The sequence below is a fragment of the Bombina bombina genome, chromosome 2 (genome assembly GCF_027579735.1).
Source record: "Bombina bombina isolate aBomBom1 chromosome 2, aBomBom1.pri, whole genome shotgun sequence".
Classification (NCBI taxonomy): domain Eukaryota; kingdom Metazoa; phylum Chordata; class Amphibia; order Anura; family Bombinatoridae; genus Bombina; species Bombina bombina.
The window spans coordinates 468,342,813-468,365,950 of record NC_069500.1 but is presented as its reverse complement, the minus strand read 5'-3'; the positions used below and the strand labels follow the sequence as shown (position 1 = coordinate 468,365,950).

The 23,138-nt window shown below is 36.6% G+C and overlaps 1 protein-coding gene across 1 annotated transcript in view; it reads left to right on the top strand.

Moving 5' to 3' along the window:
- LOC128647017 (small G protein signaling modulator 1-like) overlaps positions 1-23,138 on the top strand; it is a 692,799-nt gene that overhangs the window by 590,282 nt on the left and 79,379 nt on the right. Inside the window, 4 exon segments of the mRNA XM_053699830.1 lie at positions 6,477-6,622; positions 13,414-13,542; positions 17,064-17,246; positions 18,091-18,162. Of these exon segments, the coding sequence (XP_053555805.1) occupies positions 6,477-6,622; positions 13,414-13,542; positions 17,064-17,246; positions 18,091-18,162 (530 nt within the window).

Sequence of the window (23,138 nt, the reverse complement as noted above, 5' to 3'; positions counted from 1 at the left end):
CTAAAATAAATACAAATTGACCTGTAAAATAAAACCTAACATAAGTTACAATAACACCTAACACTACACTACATTTAAATAAATTCCCTACATTAAATACAATTAAATAAATGAAATAAAATTTGCTAAATTACCAAAAAACAAACAAACACTAAATTACAGAAAATAAAAAACAAATTACAAGATCTTTAAACTAATTACACCTAATCTAATAGCCCTATCAAAATAAAAAAAAGCCCACCCAAAATAAAATAAACGAGCCTAAACTAAACTACCAATAGCCCTTAAAAGGGCCTTTTGCGGGGCATTGCCCCAAAGAAATCAACTCTTTTAACTGTAAAAAAAAAATACAAACACCCCCCCAACATTAAAACCCACCACCCACACAACCAACCCCCCAAATAAAAGCCTAACTAAAAAAACCTAAGCTCCCCATTGCCCTGAAAAGGGTATTTGGAAGGGCATTTAGCTCTATTGCAGCCCAAAGCCCTAACCTACAAAATAAACCCACCCAATACACCCTTAAAAAATCCTAACACTAACCCCCGAAGATTAACTTACCGGGAGAAGTCTTCATCCAAGCGGCAAGATGTCCTCAACGAAGCCGGCAGAAGTGGTCCATCAGACGGGAAGAAGTGGTCCTTTTAAGGGCTATTGGTAGTTTAGTTTAGGCTAGGGGTTTTTTTTTATTTTGGGTGGGCTTTTTTTATTTTGATAGGGCTATTAGATTAGGTGTAATTAGTTTAAAGATCTTGTAATTTGTTTTTTATTTTCTGTAATTTAGTTGGGTGTTTTTTTTTGGTAATTTAGCTAATTTTATTTAATTTATTTAATTTTATTTAATGTAGGGAATTTATTTAATTGTAGTGTTAGGTGTTATTGTAACGTAGGTTAGGTTTTATTTTACAGGTCAATTTGTATTTATTTTAGCTAGGTAGTTATTAAATAGTTAATAACTATTTAGTAACTATTCTACCTAGTTAACATAAATACAAACTTGCCTGTAAAATAAAATTAAACCGTAAGATAGATACAATGTAACTATTAGTTATATTGTAGCTAGCTTAGGGTTTATTTTGCAGGTAAGTATTTAGTTTTAAATAGGAATTATTTAGTTAATGATAGTAATTTTTATTTATATTTATTTTAATTATATTTAAGTTAAGGGGTGTTAGGGTTAGACTTAGATTTAGGGGTTAATAAATATAATATAGTGGCGGCGACGTTGGGGGCGGCAGATTAGGGGTTAATAAATGTAGGTAGGTGGCGGCGATGTTAGGGGCGGCAGATTAGGGGTTAATAATATTTAACTAGTGTTTGCGATGCGGGAGTATGGCGGTTTAGGGGTTAATATGTTTATTATAGTGGCGGCGATGTTGGGAGCGGCAGATTAGGGGTTAATAAGTATAATGAAGGTGTCAGCTATCTCGGGGCGGCAGATTAGGGGTTAATAAGTGTAAGATTAGGGGTGTTTAGACTCAGGGTTCATGTTAGGGTGTTAGGTGTAAACATAAAATGAATGTGCTTCCCCATAGAAATCAATGGGGCTGCGTTACTGAGTTTTACGCTGCTTTTTTGCAGGTGTTAGACTTTTTCTCCGCCGGCTCTCCCCATTGATGTCTATGGGGAAATTGTGCACGAGCACGTATAACCAGCTCAACGCTCACTTAAGCAGCGCTGGTATTGGAGTGCAGTATGGAGCGCAATTTTGCTCTACGCTCACTTCTTGCCTGTTTTATAAAAACCCGTAATGACAGCACTGTAGGTAAGTGAGTGGTGAGAATAAACTGCAAGTTAGCAATGCACCCCTCTTACCACACAACTCGTAATTTAGGCAAAAGTAAGTAAACCCAAACATCTGTCACTTGAAGGGATATGAAAACCAAAGATTTTCTTTCATAATTAAGATAAAGCATACTATTTTAAACAACTTTCCAATTTACTTCAATTAGTATATTTGCTTTATTACTTTGGTATTTTTTGTTTAAGGAGCAGCATTGCATTTCAGGAAGCTAGCTGAAAACTTGGGTGAACCAATGACAAGAGGTATAAATGTGCAACCACCAATCAGCAGATAGTTCCCAGTAGTGCATCGCTGCTCCTGAGCCCACTTAGGAATTCTTTTCAACAGCAAAAAAATATCAAGAGAACAAAGCAAATTAGATAATAGAAGTAGAATATAAAGAAGAACAGAGGGGCACCTCATGTGCAGGATCATCAAACACAAATATGAACTTGATATAATATAGGCCAAATGGGTACTCACATATTTATAGAGCACACCAATGTGCTAGTAGGTGCAGACTGTAGCATTATCGGGATTTTCAGTGTGCTGCAATGGATATAAAGCATAGATAGAAGGCACTACATGTGCAGATCAATCAGATTATAACCATATATTTTGCTAATGTCAAATGGGTACTCACATATTCACCAAGCACACCAATGTGCTGGTAGATGCAGACTGACAGATTAATAGCAGGTGTGTCAGCTCACCCCACTTTAGTTCTCCTAATGAGCAGGATCCAGGTGCAGGGAAGTGCCAATAATGGTACTCCAATAGGAACTCAATGATCACATGCAGGTAAAGTCTTTCCACTCAATTTGGATTTTTGTAAAATATGGTATTTATTAAAAAGGTTTAAAAACAAATACAAAAGTGGAATAAGGGTATCCAAATGTCCCCCTATACATGCAATGTGTTTCTCGGCGCTATAAGGATGTTTCCTCAGGCGTAGTATACACCAATACACCTGCTTTATATAGCTCCTACCTAACCATATCCTCCCTTTTAGGGGGTGTGTTCTCTAATTGATTAGTTGCATACACCTGCATATTCAGGCTCTACACTCAGATTCTACCCATATGACCATTAAAGCTGTATGCCCTATCTTACATCACATATATGGATGGAGCATTCTCCTATATCCAAGAAGTATATTTTGTTCACATGGGACATTTCTTTGTAAAATCTGTATGTATACTTAATAAGGTTATTTGTATATTATACATTGTATCAGACATACTGTATACTGCCAACTATTAAGCAGATTTACTCTTTTACAAGCACCCCCTTAGATTGTATTATAGATAATAGAAGTAAATTGGAAAGTTGTTTAAAATGTAATGTACTATCTGAATTATGAAAGAACATTTTTGGGTTTCATGTCCCTTTAAAGAACAATTGAAGAGACTTCTTTCATCCTACTTCTCCAACCAATAGGAAGCTGGTCCCTTATGTTCCTCTTCAATGAGATCTGGTCATAATTCAGGATTTCCACTAATCTTTATCAGTCTATTAGAATAGTGGCAAGACTTAATTTTGATGGCGGTTCCACCCATCACAGTCTGATTTGTTTAAGAAGATGCTCCCATGCAGCAGCTGGTACAAAGCTGAAGTTAAAAACAATAGTTTATTTATTTTTTTATTGGGAGATCTTGATCATGGCATGCATGCAGTGCTGATCTCTGCAGTAGCTAAGGAGCTAATTAATAAGCTAGCTCGATTCTGTGTGCACATATAATCAGTGACCATGTACGTGCACTGGGCACATGCATGTGGCTTCAATAATGTGTTAAAAAAGAATAAAAAATCTCTTGGCCTTGCATTGCAAATTATTTTGAAGTAGTGTGTGAGGGTTGCGCAGACCCAGAATACAATTAAATTATATGCCCCTTTAAATAGGTGGATAAACTTGTAAACTGGAAGTAACCTTCATGACCATGAGTTCCATAATATAAGCACATGCAATATGAAAGACAATCTAGTGAATGCATGGAGGTGTCCCCCCTATAAAAACCTGGTCACCTTGTTTAATGGTCACCTAGGGAGATACAATGTAGAAAGGATCATGCTTTACAGTTTAAGTAATGTTTAAATCTAGTAAAAGAAGATATTATGGGTTCCATTTACCAAAGGTCGGCCGGACATGATTGGCTACTGCGAACATGTCCACCGGACCTTGCTGCTTGTGCAATGCTTCCCCCCTGCTCATAGGTCGCGAGCAGGGGCTGTCAATCATCACAATCAGATCAGGATGATTGCACTTCAGCACATTTTAGGTGACGGAGAGGTTAAGCAGCAGCAGTCTTAAGACCCCTGCTATTTCAGGCCCTGAAGCTCCTTTCCCAGCTTGATAAATGGGACCCTATAAGTTCTTTGCATAGAATAGTCAACATTTTATTTTCATTTCAAGCCAATTGGAAATGGTGCTTTACCAAACAATAGATTTAAATATTTTTAAAAAACAATAAAGTGGAAAAGTGACCATATAGCGATAGAAAAATGGTGCAAGGTCTGCCCATCCTGGTAATATAAAAGATGCATTCAGATGTGTTAGCAGTGATGCGAATGGAAAGGGATTACAATCGGTTACCATTAAGAGATCACCTTTAAACCCACAATTTTAAACATGCCAGTACTGTTTGTGAGTGAGACTTTTAATCAAATATGAAAAATACAATTAAAAACATGCAATTTGTGGATGTTGTCGTGAAGTGACTATAGAAGTATGCCGATTATGCCAAGATACATATGGCATTCATATGGATACTGAGTTAAAGGGACATGCCACCCACATTTTTTCTTTTATGATTTAGAAAGAGAATGCAATTTTAAACATCTTTCTAATTTACTTATATTATCTAATTTGTTTTATTCTCTTGATATTCTTTGATGAAAAGCATATCTAGATATGCTCACTAGCTGCTGATTGGTTGCTGCACATAGAAGCATTGTGTGATTGGCTCACCATGTGCATTGCTTTTTCTTCAACTAAGGATATTTAAAAAATGAAGCAAAATAAATAATGGAAGTAAATTGTAATGCTGTTTAAATTTCTATTTTCTATCTGAATCATGAAAGAAAGATTTTGGGTTTAGTGGCCCTTTAATGTCACACATGCAAATGAGTATTTTCCTTGCAGAGTGAATAAAGGGGTTACATGAATAGATTTTCCTGTAACCTTAAGAGATATTAATGGGCTACTGGATTAGTCTGTTTCCTAAAAACTTTGATTTTCAATTTCCAAAAACAGGCACTTAACAGGAAAAGAAATGGCCTTTTTGGGAGCTTTTCGTTTAAAAACTCGTTCATGATGGTGGGGTTTTAACAAACAAAACATTAGTGCATTGTGATCGCTCGAGAAACTCGCTGACCAATTTCTGGCAAAGCAAAAAGCCTTTTCGGGAGCAAATCAGCAATAGGCCTATATTAGTTGTTTAAATATTGAAGATTATTCTGATAAACAAAATAATTGTTTTTAAACATGGGCATTTCGGGAATTCTTGCAAATTATCACAAAAATATTTTTTTTAAACAGTAAATACATGATCGACATAATTATGCTAGCCTTAGAAAAATATGTAGATTTATTTTTTACCATTTTATCAGTTGTTTAAATATTGAAGATATATGTGTAATTGTTTAGTTTCTATAAAGTACTTTGCATCTATAAAGTAAGGGGTGCCGCCATATTTGGACTAGTTTTCAATTTATCTCATATGCTGAGAACATCTAGGGACATATATAAATTAGGCAATAAATAAAATAGAGTTTGTACAAACAAGGCTGTGAGGCCGAATTATCAAATGTCTGTCGGACCTGATCCAACAGTGCGGATCAGGTCCCACAGACATTGCTGAATGCGGAGAACAATACGCTCTCCGTATTCAGCATGCACCAGCAGCTCACAAGCTGCTGGTGCAACGCCGCCCCCTGCAGACTCGCAGCCAAACAGGTAAACTTAAAGGGACATTAAATTGATTAAATTGTTATTGTTTAAAGAGATAATCCCTTTATTACCCATTCCCCAGTTTTGCAACATTGTTATATTAATACACTTTTTACCTCTGTAGTTACCTTGTATCTAAGCCTCTGCAGACTGCCCCCTTATTTCAGTTCTTTTGACAGACTAGCATTTTAGCAAATCAGTGCAAACTCGTATCATTCCACCGGAGTGAGCACAATGTTATCTATATTGCACATGTGAACTAGCAGTGTCTAACTGAAAAACTGTCAAAATGCACTGATAAGAGGTAGCCTTCAACGACTTAGAAATCAGTTTATGAGCCTACATAGGTTTAGCTTTCAACAAAGAATACCAAGAGAACAAATGAAATTTGAAGATTAAAGTAAATTGGAAGGTTGTTAAAAATGGCATGCCCTATCTAAATCATGAAAGTTAAATTTTGACTAGACTGTCCCTTTAAATTCAAACACTGAGGTGCCCAAACTCAAAGGAATTTATAAATAATGAAAGTACAATACAATTTTTTTAACTACACACAATAAAACATTTTATATTACAATCTCATACAATCTTTAATTGTTTAATATATACACATACAGCAGACGCATAATGTAAATATAAATACCTCAATTTACATAATAAATACTGCGTACAAGATCTCATAGACAATGGTTTCTTTGTGTGACAAATATATAACTTATTTCTGTTTTTCTCCATTTATGACAGGGCTCGCCTACTGCAGACATCTGTCTACTGTTAGAACACACTTATCAGCGCTAGTTAATCATAGGATTGTATATCCAGACATGCCAGTTGATGCAAGCATTGGTTTAACAGTGGACATCTGGCAGAAGTATTTAGAGGACAGTACGGTGAGTCCTGCGCATTGTTCTATTGTCCTGCGCGTTGTTAGCAGACGCACCATTTCTTTCATGTAATTAGCAAGAGTCCATGAGCTAGTGACGTATGGGATATACATTCCTACCAGGAGGGGCAAAGTTTCCCAAACCTCAAAATGCCTATAAATACACCCCTCACCACACCCACAATTCAGTTTTACAAACTTTGCCTCCGATGGAGGTGGTGAAGTAAGTTTGTGCTAGATTCTACGTTGATATGCGCTCCGCAGCAAGTTGGAGCCCGGTTTTCCTCTCAGCGTGCAGTGAATGTCAGAGGGATGTGAGGAGAGTATTGCCTATTTGAATGCAGTGATCTCCTTCTACGGGGTCTATTTCATAGGTTCTCTGTTATCGGTCGTAGAGATTCATCTCTTACCTCCCTTTTCAGATAGACGATATACTCTCATATATACCATTACCTCTACTGATTCTCGTTTCAGTACTGGTTTGGCTTTCTACAAACATGTAGATGAGTGTCCTGGGGTAAGTAAATCTTATTTTCTGTAACACTCTAAGCTATGGTTGGGCACTTTGTTTATAAAGTTCTAAATATATGTATTCAAACATTTATTTGCCTTGACTCAGAATGTTCAACTTTCCTTATTTTTCAGACAGTCAGTTTCATATTTGGGATTATGCATTTGAATTATTCATTTTTTCTTACCTTCAAAAATGTGACTCTTTTTTCCCTGTGGGCTGTTAGGCTCGCGGGGGCTGAAAATGCTTCATTTTATTGCGTCATTTTTGGCGCGGACTTTTTTAACGCAAAAATTATTTTCCGTTTCCGGCGTCATACGTGTCGCCGGAAGTTGCGTCATTTTTTGACGTTATTTTGCGCCAAAAATGTCGGCGTTCCGGATGTGGCGTCATTTTTGCCGCCAAAAGCATTTAGGCGCCAAATAATGTGGGCGTCTTATTTGGCGCTAAAAAATATGGGCGTCGCTTTTGTCTCCACATTATTTAAGTCTCATTTTTCATTGCTTCTGGTTGCTAGAAGCTTGTTCTTTGGCATTTTTTCCCATTCCTGAAACTGTCATATAAGGAATTTGATCTATTTTGCTTTGCATCTGAGTCAGAAGATACTACAGGAAAATCGCTGTCTAGTGCTGGATCTACCAAAGCTAAGTGTATCTGCTGTAAACTTTTGGTAGCTATTCCTCCGGCTGTTGTTTGTATTAATTGTCATGACAAACTTGTTAATGCAGATAATATTTCCTTTAGTAATGTACCATTGTCTGTTGCAGTTCCTTCAACATCTAAGGTGCAGAATGTTCCTGATAACATAAGAGATTTTGTTTCTGAATCCATCAAGAAGGCTATGTCTGTTATTTCTCCTTCTAGTAAACGTAAAAATCTTTTAAAACTTCTCTCCCTACAGATTAATTTTTAAATGAACATCATCATTCTGATTCTGATGACTCTTCTGGTTCAGAGGATTCTGTTTCAGAGATTGATGCTGATAAATCTTCATATTTATTTAAAATGGAATTTATTCGTTCTTTACTTAAAGAAGTATTAATTGCTTTAGAAATAGAGGATTCTGGTCCTCTTGATACTAATTCTAAACGTTTAGATAAGGTATTTAAATCTCCTGTGGTTATTCCAGAAGTTTTTCCTGTTCCTAATGCTATTTCTGCAGTAATTTCCAAAGAATGGGATAAATTGGGTAATTCATTTACTCCTTCTAAACGTTTTAAGCAATTATATCCTGTACCGTCTGACAGGTTAGAATTTTGGGACAAAATCCCTAAAGTTGATGGGGCTATTTCTACCCTTGCTAAACGTACTACCATTCCTACGTCAGATGGTACTTCGTTTAAAGATCCTTTAGATAGGAAAATTGAATCCTTTCTAAGAAAAGCTTATCTGTGTTCAGGTAATCTTCTTAGACCTGCTATATCATTAGCTGATGTTGCTGCAGCTTCAACTTTTTGGTTGGAAACTTTAGCGCAACAAGTAGCAAATCATGATTCTCATGATATTATTCTTCTTCTTCAGCATGCTAATAATTTTATTTGTGATGCCATTTTTGATATTATTAGAGTTGATGTCAGGTTTATGTCTCTAGCTATTTTAGCTAGAAGAGCTTTATGGCTTAAGACTTGGAATGCTGATATGGCTTCTAAATCAACTCTACTTTCCATTTCTTTCCAGGGTAACAAATTATTTGGTTCTCAGTTGGATTCTATTATCTCAACTGTTACTGGTGGGAAAGGAACTTTTTTACCACAGGATAAAAAATCTAAAGGTAAAAACAGGGCTAATAATCGTTTTCGTTCCTTTCGTTTCAACAAAGAACAAAAGCCTGATCCTTCGTCCTCAGGAGCAGTTTCAGTTTGGAAACCATCTCCAGTCTGGAATAAATCCAAGCCTGCTAGAAAGGCAAAGCCTGCTTCTAAGTCCACATGAAGGTGCGGCCCTCATTCCAGCTCAGCTGGTAGGGGGCAGGTTAAGTTTTTTCAAAGAAATTTGGATCAATTCTGTTCACAATCTTTGGATTCAGAACATTGTTTCAGAAGGGTACAGAATTGGTTTCAAGATGAGACCTCCTGCAAAGAGATTTTTTCTTTCCCATGTCCCAGTAAATCCAGTGAAAGCTCAAGCATTTCTGAATTGTGTTTCAGATCTAGAGTTAGCTGGAGTAATTATGCCAGTTCCAGTTCCGGAACAGGGGATGGGGTTTTATTCAAATCTCTTCATTGTACCAAAGAAGGAGAATTCCTTCAGACCAGTTCTGGATCTAAAAATATTGAATCGTTATGTAAGAATACCAACGTTCAAGATGGTAACTGTAAGGACTATCTTGCCTTTTGTTCAGCAAGGGAATTATATGTCCACAATAGATTTACAGGATGCATATCTGCATATTCCGATTCATCCAGATCACTATCAGTTCCTGAAATTCTCTTTTCTGGACAAGCATTACCAGTTTGTGGCTCTACCGTTTGGCCTAGCTACAGCTCCAAGAATTTTTTCAAAGGTTCTCGGTGCCCTTCTGTCTGTAATCAGAGAACAGGGTATTGTGGTATTTCCTTATTTGGACGATATCTTGGTACTTGCTCAGTCTTTACATTTAGCAGAATCTCATACGAATCGACTTGTGTTGTTTCTTCAAGTTCATGGTTGGAGGATCAATTTACCAAAAAGTTCTTTGATTCCTCAGACAAGGGTAACCTTTCTGGGTTTCCAGATAGATTCAGTGTCCATGACTCTGTCTTTAACAGACAAGAGACGTCTAAAATTGATTGCAGCTTGTCGAAACCTTCAGTCACAATCATTCCCTTCGGTAGCCTTATGCATGGAAATTCTAGGTCTTATGACTGCTGCATCGGACGCGATCCCCTTTGCTCGTTTTCACATGCGACCTCTTCAGCTCTGTATGCTGAATCAATGGTGCAAGGATTACACAAAGATATCTCAATTAATATCTTTAAAACCGATTGTTCGACACTCTCTAACGTGGTGGACAGATCACCATCGTTTAATTCAGGGGGCTTCTTTTGTGCTTCCGACCTGGACTGTAATTTCAACAGATGCAAGTCTCACAGGTTGGGGAGCTGTGTGGGGATCTCTGACGGCACAAGGAGTTTGGGAATCTCAGGAGGTGAGATTACCGATCAATATTTTGGAACTCCGTGCAATTTTCAGAGCTCTTCAGTTTTGGCCTCTTCTGAAGAGAGAATCGTTCATTTGTTTTCAGACAGACAATGTCACAACTGTGGCATACATCAATCATCAAGGAGGGACTCACAGTCCTCTGGCTATGAAAGAAGTATCTCGAATTTTGGTTTGGGCGGAATCCAGCTCCTGTCTAATCTCTGCGGTTCATATCCCAGGTATAGACAATTGGGAAGCGGATTATCTCAGTCGCCAAACGTTGCATCCGGGCGAATGGTCTCTTCACCCAGAGGTATTTCTTCAAATTGTTCAAATGTGGGAACTTCCAGAAATAGATCTGATGGCGTCTCATCTAAACAAGAGACTTCCCAGGTATCTGTCCAGATCCCGGGATCCTCAGGCGGAGGCAGTGGATGCATTATCACTTCCTTGGAAGTATCATCCTGCCTATATCTTTCCGCCTCTAGTTCTTCTTCCAAGAGTAATCTCCAAGATTCTGAAGGAATGCTCGTTTGTTCTGCTGGTAGCTCCGGCATGGCCTCACAGGTTTTGGTATGCGGATCTTGTCCGGATGGCCTCTTGCCAACCGTGGACTCTTCCGTTAAGACCAGACCTTCTGTCTCAAGGTCCTTTTTTCCATCAGGATCTCAAATCCTTAAATTTAAAGGTATGGAGATTGAACGCTTGATTCTTGGTCAAAGAGGTTTCTCTGACTCTGTGATTAATACTATGTTACAGGCTCGTAAATCTGTATCTAGAGAGATATATTATAGAGTCTGGAAGACTTATATTTCTTGGTGTCTTTCTCATCATTTTTCTTGGCATTCTTTTAGAATACCGAGAATATTACAGTTTCTTCAGGATGGTTTAGATTAGGGTTTGTCCGCAAGTTCCTTGAAAGGACAAATCTCTGCTCTTTCTGTTCTTTTTCACAGAAAGATTGCTATTCTTCCTGATATTCATTGTTTTGTACAAGCTTTGGTTCGTATAAAACCTGTCATTAAGTCAATTTCTCCTCCTTGGAGTTTGAATTTGGTTCTGGGGGCTCTTCAAGCTCCTCCATTTGAACCTATGCATTCATTGGACATTAAATTACTTTCTTGGAAAGTTTTGTTCCTTTTGGCCATCTCTTCTGCCAGAAGAGTTTCTGAATTATCTGCTCTTTCTTGTGAGTCTCCTTTTCTGATTTTTCATCAGGATAAGGCGGTGTTGCGAACTTCTTTTGAATTTTTACCTAAAGTTGTGAATTCCAACAACATTAGTAGAGAAATTGTGGTTCCTTCATTATGTCCTAATCCTAAGAATTCTAAGGAGAAATCGTTGCATTCTTTGGATGTTGTTAGAGCTTTGAAATATTATGTTGAAGCTACTAAATCTTTCCGAAAGACTTCTAGTCTATTTGTCATCTTTTCCGGTTCTAGAAAAGGCCAGAAAGCTTCTGCCATTTCTTTGGCATCTTGGTTGAAATCTTTAATTCATCTTGCCTATGTTGAGTCGGGTAAAACTCCGCCTCAAAGGATTACAGCTCATTCTACTAGGTCAGTTTCTACTTCCTGGGTGTTTAGGAATGAAGCTTCGGTTGATCAGATTTGCAAAGCAGCAACTTGGTCCTCTTTGCATACTTTTACTAAATTCTACCATTTTGATGTATTTTCTTCTTCTGAAGCAGTTTTTGGTAGAAAAGTACTTCAGGCAGCGGTTTCAGTTTGAATCTTCTGCTTATGTTTTTCATTAAACTTTATTTTGGGTGTGGATTATTTTCAGCAGGAATTGGCTGTCTTTATTTTATCCCTCCCTCTCTAGTGACTCTTGTGTGGAAAGATCCACATCTTGGGTAATCATTATCCCATACGTCACTAGCTCATGGACTCTTGCTAATTACATGAAAGAAAACATAATTTATGTAAGAACTTACCTGATAATTTAATTTCTTTCATATTAGCAAGAGTCCATGAGGCCCGCCCTTTTTTGTGGTGGTTATGATTTTTTTGTATAAAGCACAATTATTCCAATTCCTTATTTTATATGCTTTCGCACTTTCTTATCACCCCACTTCTTGGCTATTCGTTAAACTGAATTGTGGGTGTGGTGAGGGGTGTATTTATAGGCATTTTGAGGTTTGGGAAACTTTGCCCCTCCTGGTAGGAATGTATATCCCATACGTCACTAGCTCATGGACTCTTGCTAATATGAAAGAAATTAATTTATCAGGTAAGTTCTTACATAAATTATGTTTTTTTGCATTGCTTATACTTGATAAAATTGTACCTTCAATCTCTCAAGTTAAAAAGTAATATAGGTTTCTAAATGAGCAGCATGCACCTTTTAGCTCTTAAAGGCTTACAAGGAAGCGAAAAAATATTAGCGAAATTGGGTTTGATCACATTACTTTAGAAAAATGTAGCAACTGATTTATCTACAAAAATCCACATAGACTTTAACAGTATTTTTCTGTTGAAAATTATTTTCTAAAGGATTGTGATCAACCCCATTAAAACCATTTAAATTTATTCAATAGCTCTTTTAGTTTTGCACTCTTATTACAAGTTCAAAGTAGTATATGAATTAGTGTGCAAGTGAGCTAACATCTAGATGTAAGATAGTGCGGGCATTCTGAATTCCCCACATAATAGACTTTTATGTGAGCACATATGAAACTCATACCTGTTATTGCTTGAGTGCTAAGCCTATGGTGCACTAATCCAAACGTGCGCTAATGATTGAAGGCCTTTAAATAAATGATTTTAAGGCAGACTTTAAAAATGTAAAAGGTTAAGAATAGTATGAGAGTCTTGTTCTATGAGTAGGGAAGAAAAAAAGTATTTGAATTTTTAGCCGTGCTTAGGATAACCCTATCCTTGCCCCGTGTAACAGTAAAATTACTCAGAGTTGCCAAACATTAATTTTGTATTGTAATATATTTTTTTAAATACTTACACATGCATAAACATATATGCATACAGACCTATATCTACCCACATACCAACACACATACATTATAATAATATAAAATATCTTTGCATAATAATATTAAAAAAAAAAATAAAAAAAAAAAAAAAAACACTAACATACTACAAAACATCAGTCACTAACAGTTGTGTTTACAAGATGTCATTTACTTCTTACGTTTCTGCTTTTTCCTTTAGCGTTTCGAAGAACAAGAGCTTTTACGTCTTATTTACTATGGGGGGATTCAGCATGAGATCAGGAAGGAAGTTTGGCCTTTTCTTCTTGGTCATTATCAGTTTGGGATGTCCCAAGCAGAGAGAAAAGAGGTTAGTTCTTGGTAAAATGATGGATATTGCTGCAGCTTTTATTAGATAAATATGCATCTCCTCTCACAAATGAAGTGGCACTTTATTCTTCAATTATGTATATGAAAATGAAGCTTTTAAACGTGCTGATATTATTTTGCCCTAAAAATATGATGCTTGAATTTAAATGTTAACTGATATACCAGCTATACGGTTCTGTCAGTTAACTTTTTTTTTGTGTGTGTGGTTAATGTCAGAAAGGCCATGTGAGGGCCTTATTAAATATTAACAACAGGAGCCCCCTCTCCTCAGTCAGCAGTGGCTGTGCAGTTGGTGTAATAAACATAATAATATTTTTGACTTCCATAGGGAGTTTATCCACTGCAGCTAAGGTTATAAATAATTCTTCCATCTTTTTATCATAAAAGTGTTCTTGCCCAAGCATCAAATCTATCACTATTCTAACCAAAGATGACCAATTATAATACTGCATGTTGGGAACGCCAGGCCACCATTATTACAAGTTAAAAACAATTTCTTAAAAATAATGTGTGGTTTCTTTCTTCGTCACAAAAAATCTCTAATAGCCCTATTTAATATATTTAGTTGTTTCTTAAAGGGACATGAAACCCACATTTTTTCTTTCATGATTTAGAAAGAGAATGCAATTTTAAACATCTTTCTAATTTACTTCTATTATTTAATTTGTTTTATTCTCTTGATATTATTTGCTGAAAAGCATATCTAGATATGCTCAGTAGCTGCTGATTGGTTGCTGCACATAGAAGCCTCGTGTGATTGGCTCACCATGTGCATTGCTTTTTCTTCAATTAAGGATATCTAAAAAATGAACTTGTTTACACATATGGACAATGTTTAGCTTATACCATTTCTTTGGATTTTTAGAATTTTGTATCCCTAAATAATTAAAAATTAGTTTAACCTTGAAAAGGAAAATATCAGAGTTTTGTAAGAGTTTTGCATTAACTTTATATCCAGATATAAGCCAAAACTTTTTAATGATATTCATTATAGTAGAAATAAGTGTTTCAGGATCCATTTACAAATAAATGCATATAATCTGCATACTAAACTACCCTTAAACATTCTTCCCTAATCTTAATACCAGGAAAAATCTGCCGTAATTAAGTAGCTAAAGGCTCAAGTGCAATGTTAAACAAAAGAGGGGATAGTGGGCATCCCTGTCATGTACCTCTGCTCAATTACAAGTTTAAAGATGTCAGATTGTTGACCACTAAGTAGGACCTCAGATTTGAATATATCTTCCTCACCAAATTAACAAATGAGCCAACAAAGCCAAATTCATGTAGAAATCTAAAAATATGTTGCAATTCCACCCTGTCAAAGGCCTTCTCTGCGACAAGAATCAAGAGAAAGGACTCTTTATTACCATGTTTTGTTTTTTCCAGTAATAATTAACAATATAATATAAGATTTTTCTAACATTTTTAACTGGAGAGCGAGCAAACCTTGTTCGCACCATCTCTTTGTAATGGCCTTTTTTTTATATCTAATTGTCCTCAGCAGGAGAGAGATAAATAGAAACCTTAAAGGGAATGTCTAGTCAAAATTAAACTTTCATGATGCAGATAGGGCATCTGCTTTTAAACAGCTTTCCAATGTACTTTTATCATCAATTTTGTTTTATTCTCTTTGTATTCTTTGTTGAAAATTAAACCTATGTAGGCTCAAACTAACTTCTAAGCTCTTGAATGCTGCCTCTGTGCATTTTGACAGTTTTTCACAGCTAGACAGTGCTAGTTTATGAGTACCACATAGATAATATTGTTCTCATGGAGTTATTTATGAGACAGTAGGTAATCACAAAGGTAAAAAGTATATTAAAATAACTGTGTTGGTTATGCAAAGCTGGGGAATGGGTAATAAATGCATTATCTATATTTTTAAATAATTCAAATGCTGGAGTAGACTGTCCCTTTAAGATCAAACATGGCAGCACTCATTACTTTATAGAAACTCAGTGGAATTTAGATAACTAACCATTTTCAGAGTTAAATTACAGGACAAGGGGAAATAAGTAATTTAAGCATATTGCAAAGTTATTTAACTACACATAATTTAAAAATTTTATATTACAATATCATACTGTTTAATAACCCTTTAAAGAAAACATTTTACAAATTAATATTTTAATTTAACAGAAATCTCTTATTTTTGTTCAACTAAAAGTTAAAATTCCCATATTCTTCCTCCTAATCTATCTAGGGCTAGATTACAAGTGGATCGCTAAATTATCACACGCCCGTGGGATAATTATCTAGCCATTACAAGTGGCTGGTTATTGCTACCGTGAGCTTGAGGTAGCAATAAACGTTTTGAAAATTAACCAGAGATTAGATCTCTGGTTCATTTTCTAAAAGTGCCCCAAATGCACGCCATATCAATGATTTAGAAAAGTCCACAAAAAATGTATGGCACACTTTGTACCTCTCTTCCAACGGATTGTAATAGACTACTCTGTTGTTATGATAAATATATATATATATATATATATATATATATATATATATATATATATATATATATATATATATATATATATATATATATATATATATATACATGTGTGTGTGTGTGTGATGCATATTGCATTTTAAAGAGTATTTTTGCTCTTTACAAATTAAACTAAGAAAAGGAAAGTGGAAACAAACATATATATTAAAAGGAATTAAGGGAATTGTGTAGAGATCTATCAATAAACATTATTACCTTATAGCAAAAGTACTTACAGAAGAATAACTGTTAAAGCATTGATCCTTGCTGCAATCAGGATTAGTTGCCAATAAAAAACTTATTCAGGTGCCATTGTAGATCATTTTACATACTTTTCATGCATTGCGCCCATATATTATTTTTATATATATATATATATATATAGTATGTTTGCTGTGCTTGCAATAAGAGAATAAAAGAATAGGTTGGAGTGCTGCTGCCCTTCTTTATATATATATATATATATATATATATATATATATATATATATATATATATATATATATATATATATATATATATATATATATATATATATATACATATATAATTTGCCAAGTTGTTTAGAAGCAAGGTATGAACTGATGAGTGAGAGCTTGAAATTGGATGGGGGGTTACCTTCTACTAAAGGAACACCAGCCACCTTGATCAAAATAAAGGGGAGCTAGGAATGTGTCTCTAAATCAGTCATGCAGTAAGAAACAAAGAAGTAGAAAAACATTCTGATCCAGGAATGTCAACATCCGCTTCCTTTGCCAGCCCCTTTTGCATGTGACACAGTCACTCCTAAATACAGGCCCTCCTGCCCAAAATGATGTCATCTGCATGGAACATACAAACCCCCCAACCCCGCACCACCTTGCCTTATCAGTATCCTCTCTTGTCCCTCATGACAGCTGACTGCATCGTGCTCTGCGGGGGATACAAGGGCGAAACAGACCGGGGAAGTATGGGAGATGTGTGTCCCTGGAATCTTGTAATAATTCAGTTTAAAATCAAATTTACAGGTGGATGATCAAATCCGTGCTTGCTATGAACAAACCATGGTGGAATGGCAGGGCTGTGAAGCCATTGTTAGGCAAAGAGAGAAGGAAACTCATGCAGCTGCCCTGTTAAAGTGCTCATCTGGTGCCAGTTTGGACATTCAAATCCAAAGAATGATGCACAGGGATTCTACAGTGAGCAATGAGGTTAGTTGATTAATTTCAATTCTTAACTGTATGAAAATGTATATCTTTCTAAACAGCTATTTATGGTTGGTTATTGGTAAACAAAATAAATAAATCGGAAGCAATATTAGATTATTAAAGGGACACTAAAGTCAAAATTAAACAATCATGATTTATATAGAATATGCAATTTTGAAAACACTTTCCTATTTACATACATTACCAAATTGTGCACAAATTTTTCTAAGCACATTTTCTGAAACAGAAGCACCTACTGAGAATGTGCAATAATTCACAGTATATACATATGAGTATGTTTTTCAGAATAAGTGATACTGAATTCTTTTTTATTTATTTATTTTTCTTTTGTTGATTATGCAATTCTACTGTATGAAATGGTCCTTTAAAGTGATGGTAAACTTTCCCCTTTGTATAAACAGATCTGGAATGTTAACATTATTTTAGATGGAGTTTAATACACTTTAATTTACTTTTTAATGTAGCACTGAAATTCAAATATCCCGCGCTCCAGTCGCCCACAGTCTTTTTTTTGTGAGCTAATGGTTTGAGCTATTTTCCAATCAGCGCCGTTTAGAGAATAGTTCAAACCGTTAGCTCACAAAAAAATTACTTTTGAAGTGGGCAGCAGGAGCGCAGGTTATTTAAATTTCAGAGCTACATTAAAAAGTTAGTTATAGCACATCTTTATTAAAACTGATTAATAAAGCTCCATCTAAAATATCACTATTATTATATATCTGTTTATACAAAGGGAAAAGTTTACCATCACGTTAATGATCAAGCAACTTGGGATTTATGTTTCACAAGGTTTAGCTGGATTAAAGATTCTTCTTATGTTTTACAGTCATCTCCAAGCTCCAGTTCCGACCAACAAAAACATGTGCGCTTGCAGAGTGACTCTAGTACAAGTACACAGGTAATACCACCATACTGACTTATGATTATGGATGCTCTCTCCAGCCTAGGATCCCTAGTAGGCCATAGTTTAAAATGATACTGCTGTCTAAGATTTAGGTCTGAAAAATGAGAAATTATTTTTTAATCCATTGTCAGGCATGGATCAAACTGATGTTTCATTCTTAGCTGATGAGAGTCCATAGCTTCATAACAGGGAGGATATATTCCAGCCCATCAGGAGGAGGTCAAGAACCCTTGCAGAACTTTAGCCCCTCCCACCTCCTTTCCCACCCCAGTTTATTCTTGGCATCCGAGGAGAGAGGTTGAAGATTTCAGAGGTGCTCTACTATAAAGAGTTTATTATTTTTCATATGATTTGTGGGCTCAGACCTGGATTGGGACCCAGTACCCCTTGGCAACTTCACTCCAAGAAGATTTAACCCCTTAGCGACACACGTCGTACAGGGTATGTCAAACACAAACTGGTATTTAAAGACCAACGATGTACCCTGTATGTGGGTTTTAAGCGCCTGGAAGCGATCCTGATCGCTTCCAGCTACTTTCAAGTTATTGCCGTGATGCCTCGATATTGAGGCATCACTGCAATACATTTCTTTTGCAAGATGTACCGAGTCCACGGATTCATCCTAATTTGTGGGATATTGTCCTTCCTGACAGGAAGTAGCAAAGAGAGCACCACAGCAGAGCTGTCTATATAGCTCCCCCCTTAACTCCACCCCCAGTCATTCTCTTTGCTGGCTCTAAGCAGGAAAGGTAAAGAGAAGAGGTGTTAAACTGTTAGTTTTATTTTATCTTCAATCAAGTGTTTGTTATTTTTAAATGGTACCGGTGTTGTACTATTTACTCTCAGGCAGGACATAGATGAAGTTTTCTGCCTGGAGGATGATGATCTTAGCATCTGTAACTAAGGTACACTGCTGTTCCCACAGAAGCTGAGGAGTACAGGAAAACTTCAGTGTGAGGAACGGTTTCTTGCTATTTAGCAATGAGGTATGTTCAGTCATATTTTCTGCAGAGACTGTGTTAACTCAGAAAGGCTAACAGTGTCCCCATTAGGGGAAGGGGAAGCAGTAATCCTAGTGTTATCAGAGGTTTTTACTAGCTTGCATAAAGGGTTAATTTTTTGTGGGCACTCAGTTTGTTATATGAATTTGGGACAAACGTTTTTGTGTCTGGGAGTAACGTTTTCTGTTTTATGGGACATTTGCTTAAGGGTTCTTTGGGGTTGTTTATAACCCACATGGCTTTCAGGCAGGGTTTGTTAGTTTTGTGTAGGCCCCAGCAACATCGAGTGAGGTGGGCGGGGCCTACATTTACAAGCAGCAAGCAACTTCTCCTGAGGTCCTGATAGTCTTCTGAGAGACTCTCTCCTTTGGTGGTTGTCACAGGATCAGCATGGGTTATTGTGACAACGGACGCTAGCCTACTGGGCTGGGGTGCATTCTGGAATTCCCTGAAAGCACAGGGTTTGTGGACTCAGGAGGAGGCCCTCCTACCGATAAATATTCTGGAATTAAGAGCGATATTCAATGCTCTTCAGGCATGGCCTCAGCTGGCTTCGGCCGGATTCATCAGGTTTCAGTCGGACAACATCACAACTGTAGCTTATATCAATCATCAGGGGAGAACAAGGAGTTCCTTGGCGATGATAGAAGTTTCCAGGATAATCCGATGGGCAGAGACTCACTCTTGCCATCTATCAGCGATCTATATCCCAGGGGTGGAGAACTGGGAGGCAGATTTTCTAAGTCGTCAGACTTTTCATCCGGGGGAGTGGGAGCTCGATCCAGAGGTGTTTGCTCAACTGGTTCAGCTATGGGGCACACCAGAATTGGATCTGATGGCGTCTCGTCAGAACGCCAAACTTCCTCATTACGGATCCAGGTCAAGGGATCCTCAGGCAGTACTGATAGATGCTCTAGCAATACCCTGGTCATTCAACCTGGCTTATGTGTTTCCACCATTCCCTCTCCTTCCGCGTCTGATTGCCAGAATCAAACAGGAGAGAGCTTCAGTGATTTTGATAGCGCCTGCGTGGCCACGCAGGACTTGGTATGCAGACCTGGTGGACATGTCATCTCTGCCACCATGGACTCTGCCACTGAGACGGGACCTTTTGATTCAAGGTCCATTCAAACATCCAAATCTAATTTCTCTGCAACTGACTGCTTGGAGATTGAACGCTTGATTTTATCAAAGCGGGGTTTCTCTGAGTCGGTCATAGATACCTTGATTCAGGCTCGAAAGCCTGTCACCAGGAAGATCTATCATAAGATATGGCATAAATATCTTTTTTGGTGTGAATCCAAAGGCTATTCATGGAGTAAGATCAGGATTCCTAGGATTTTGTCTTTTCTCCAAGAAGGATTGGAGAAAGGATTGTCCACTAGTTCCTTTAAAAAAAAAAAGGGACAGATATCTGCTTTGTCTATTCTGTTGCACAAGCGCCTGGCAGATGTCCCAGACGTTCGTTCGTGCCGATTGTTGGTGGGTGGGAGCAGCCGCTGGAAGGCAGTTGGGCGGCCCATCTCTGGCAATCTTCCGGCCAGCAGTCTGAAACGAGTGTCGGGTGCACGCAGGAGCACGCGCGCCCGTGATCCAGTATTGATATTAATTAAATAAAATTAATATACAGTTATATATATATATATATATATATATATATATATATATATATATATATATATATATATATATATACTGTATATATTATTATTATTTTTTAATTATCTCCTTAGCTTCCATTGTAAAAAGTGCTGTCAAGAGAGGAGGTGAAAAACAGCAAATTACTTTTGGCAATCCATAATGTCCATTTTTAAAACTAAAAAAAAAGTTGATGCTGAATATAGGAAATTTCAAGAGAGGTAGACAAGTGATTATTTTTTGTGTGGAGTTTTATAAGACTGCTACTTGCCTGATCTGCAATGAAAAAGTTGCTGTTCTTAAAGGGCCACTGTAAGTAAATATTTTCTATGCCTGTTACTAACTAAATACCCCAAATATGCTTTTTATCAATAGCATCTCATTAACATATCTCTACCATATATCAGAAATCTTGTCTGCAAATGTAATTGTTTTCCAAACCCACTCCGTGGGTATCCTTTGCTCTGTACCAATCCGTTTACAATACCTAGGTTTCAAAATGGTGCTTTAAACACAAAGTTATTGGTTTAAGTATTTTGAACACACAGTGCTGAAAATAGTGGGCAGGATAACGTGACATCATCGGCGAATAAAAGATATAACTTTTAGAACGTTATGAAACTTCGTTTTGGAGAAAATATAGGTCAGTAGGTTTTAATTAATGTTTATTAACTTTAATATGTTAGTTGTTTAGCTTAAAAATTATAACAGAAAGTAATCCTTTAAAAAAAATAACCTTAAATTGCATTATACTACTAAACATGCTGATCAGTATGCAAAGTATGGGGCAGAAGAAAAGGAGAGACAGATTGCCCAACTTCAGAAAGGCTGTAAATGCAGCAAAATCTCTTTAAGCTTGCAAAAAAGTAATGTGATGCAGCAGTTGAGGCTAGCTAAGTGGCAAGTGAGCAGGTGGCAAAAGCAGGGAAGCCATTTAGTGTTTTTTTAAAGAGACAGTAAACGTAAAAAAAATGTTATACAGTGTTCCCTCTAAATTCAGTTTTGTGAGTGGCCCAGCAGTGAAACAGTTAAAGGGACATGCCACCCAAATTTTTTCTTTTATGATTTAGAAAGAGAATGCAATTTTAAACATCTTTCTAATTTACTTATATTATCTAATTTGTTTTATTCTCTTGATATTCTTTGATGAAAGCATATCTAGATATGCTCACTAGCTGCTGATTGGTTGCTGCACATAGAAGCCTCGTGTGATTGGCTCACCATCTGCATTGCTTTTTCTTCAACTAAGGATATTTTAAAAATGAAGCAAAATAAATAATGGATGTAAATTGTAATGTTGGTTAAATTTATATTCTCTATCTGAATCATGAAAGAAAGATTTTGGGTTTAGTGGCCCTTTAATAAGGGAGCCACACATTTGCAGTCTGCATTGTATAGTGTGTGCTAATTGCTCTAATTAACTCTTTTCACTGCTGGGCCACTCACAAAACTGGCCTTAGAGGGAACACTGATGTTATATAATTCTGCACATAGTGCAGAATTATATAACATTATATTAGCCTTATCATTATAAAACCTTATTTGCCCTTTGAATTTTTTATAAATATGACAGGTTTTCAGACACGCTCTTCTGCTCTCTGCTGAGCGGGTCTGTTTTTTTTACACAGCGCATCGGGCCAGCTGTATAGTCGCAGCCCGGCCCGACCGCGCCATTATACACAGTGCAGCTCGCTCCTGCTGTCAGAGAGCGGGTCTGAAAACATGTCATATTTATAAAAAATTCAAAGGGCAAATAAGGTTTTATAACGATAAGGCTAATATAATGTTATTTAATTCTGCACTATGTGCAGAATTATATAACATTATTTTTTACATTTACTGTCCCTTTAAAGATTGAATGGTAAGCAAGCACTAACTAGTACTCTATATAATTTTGTTTTTGAAGTTTTACATTTTGCAAGTGGCCCCCATGGGAGAAGGGAACTTGTCCAGTGGCCCCCAGGTAGTCTTTGAAATCATACACAACTTTTATATACAATGAATATATTTAATGGAACATCTGGATTTTCTACATCCACAGGAATTTTTTTAAAAAAAGCAAACATAATGATGCAAAAAATATTGTGTGACATAATGATAAATTTGTGTTACTATTAAGCACTATGTTTTCCCTATGATCCCTTAAACTAATAAGAATTTATATCACCATTATATTCAATCCAGGACTCCTTAAATTATTAAGGGCCAGATTACGGGTTGAGGGGTAGTTTGTCGTGTTCAACCGTTAAAAACTCTAAAAGTATTTTTTTTACGCTAAGTGATTCGCACTCATATTACGAGTTGAAAGTAAAAAGATGCACTTTCGCATTC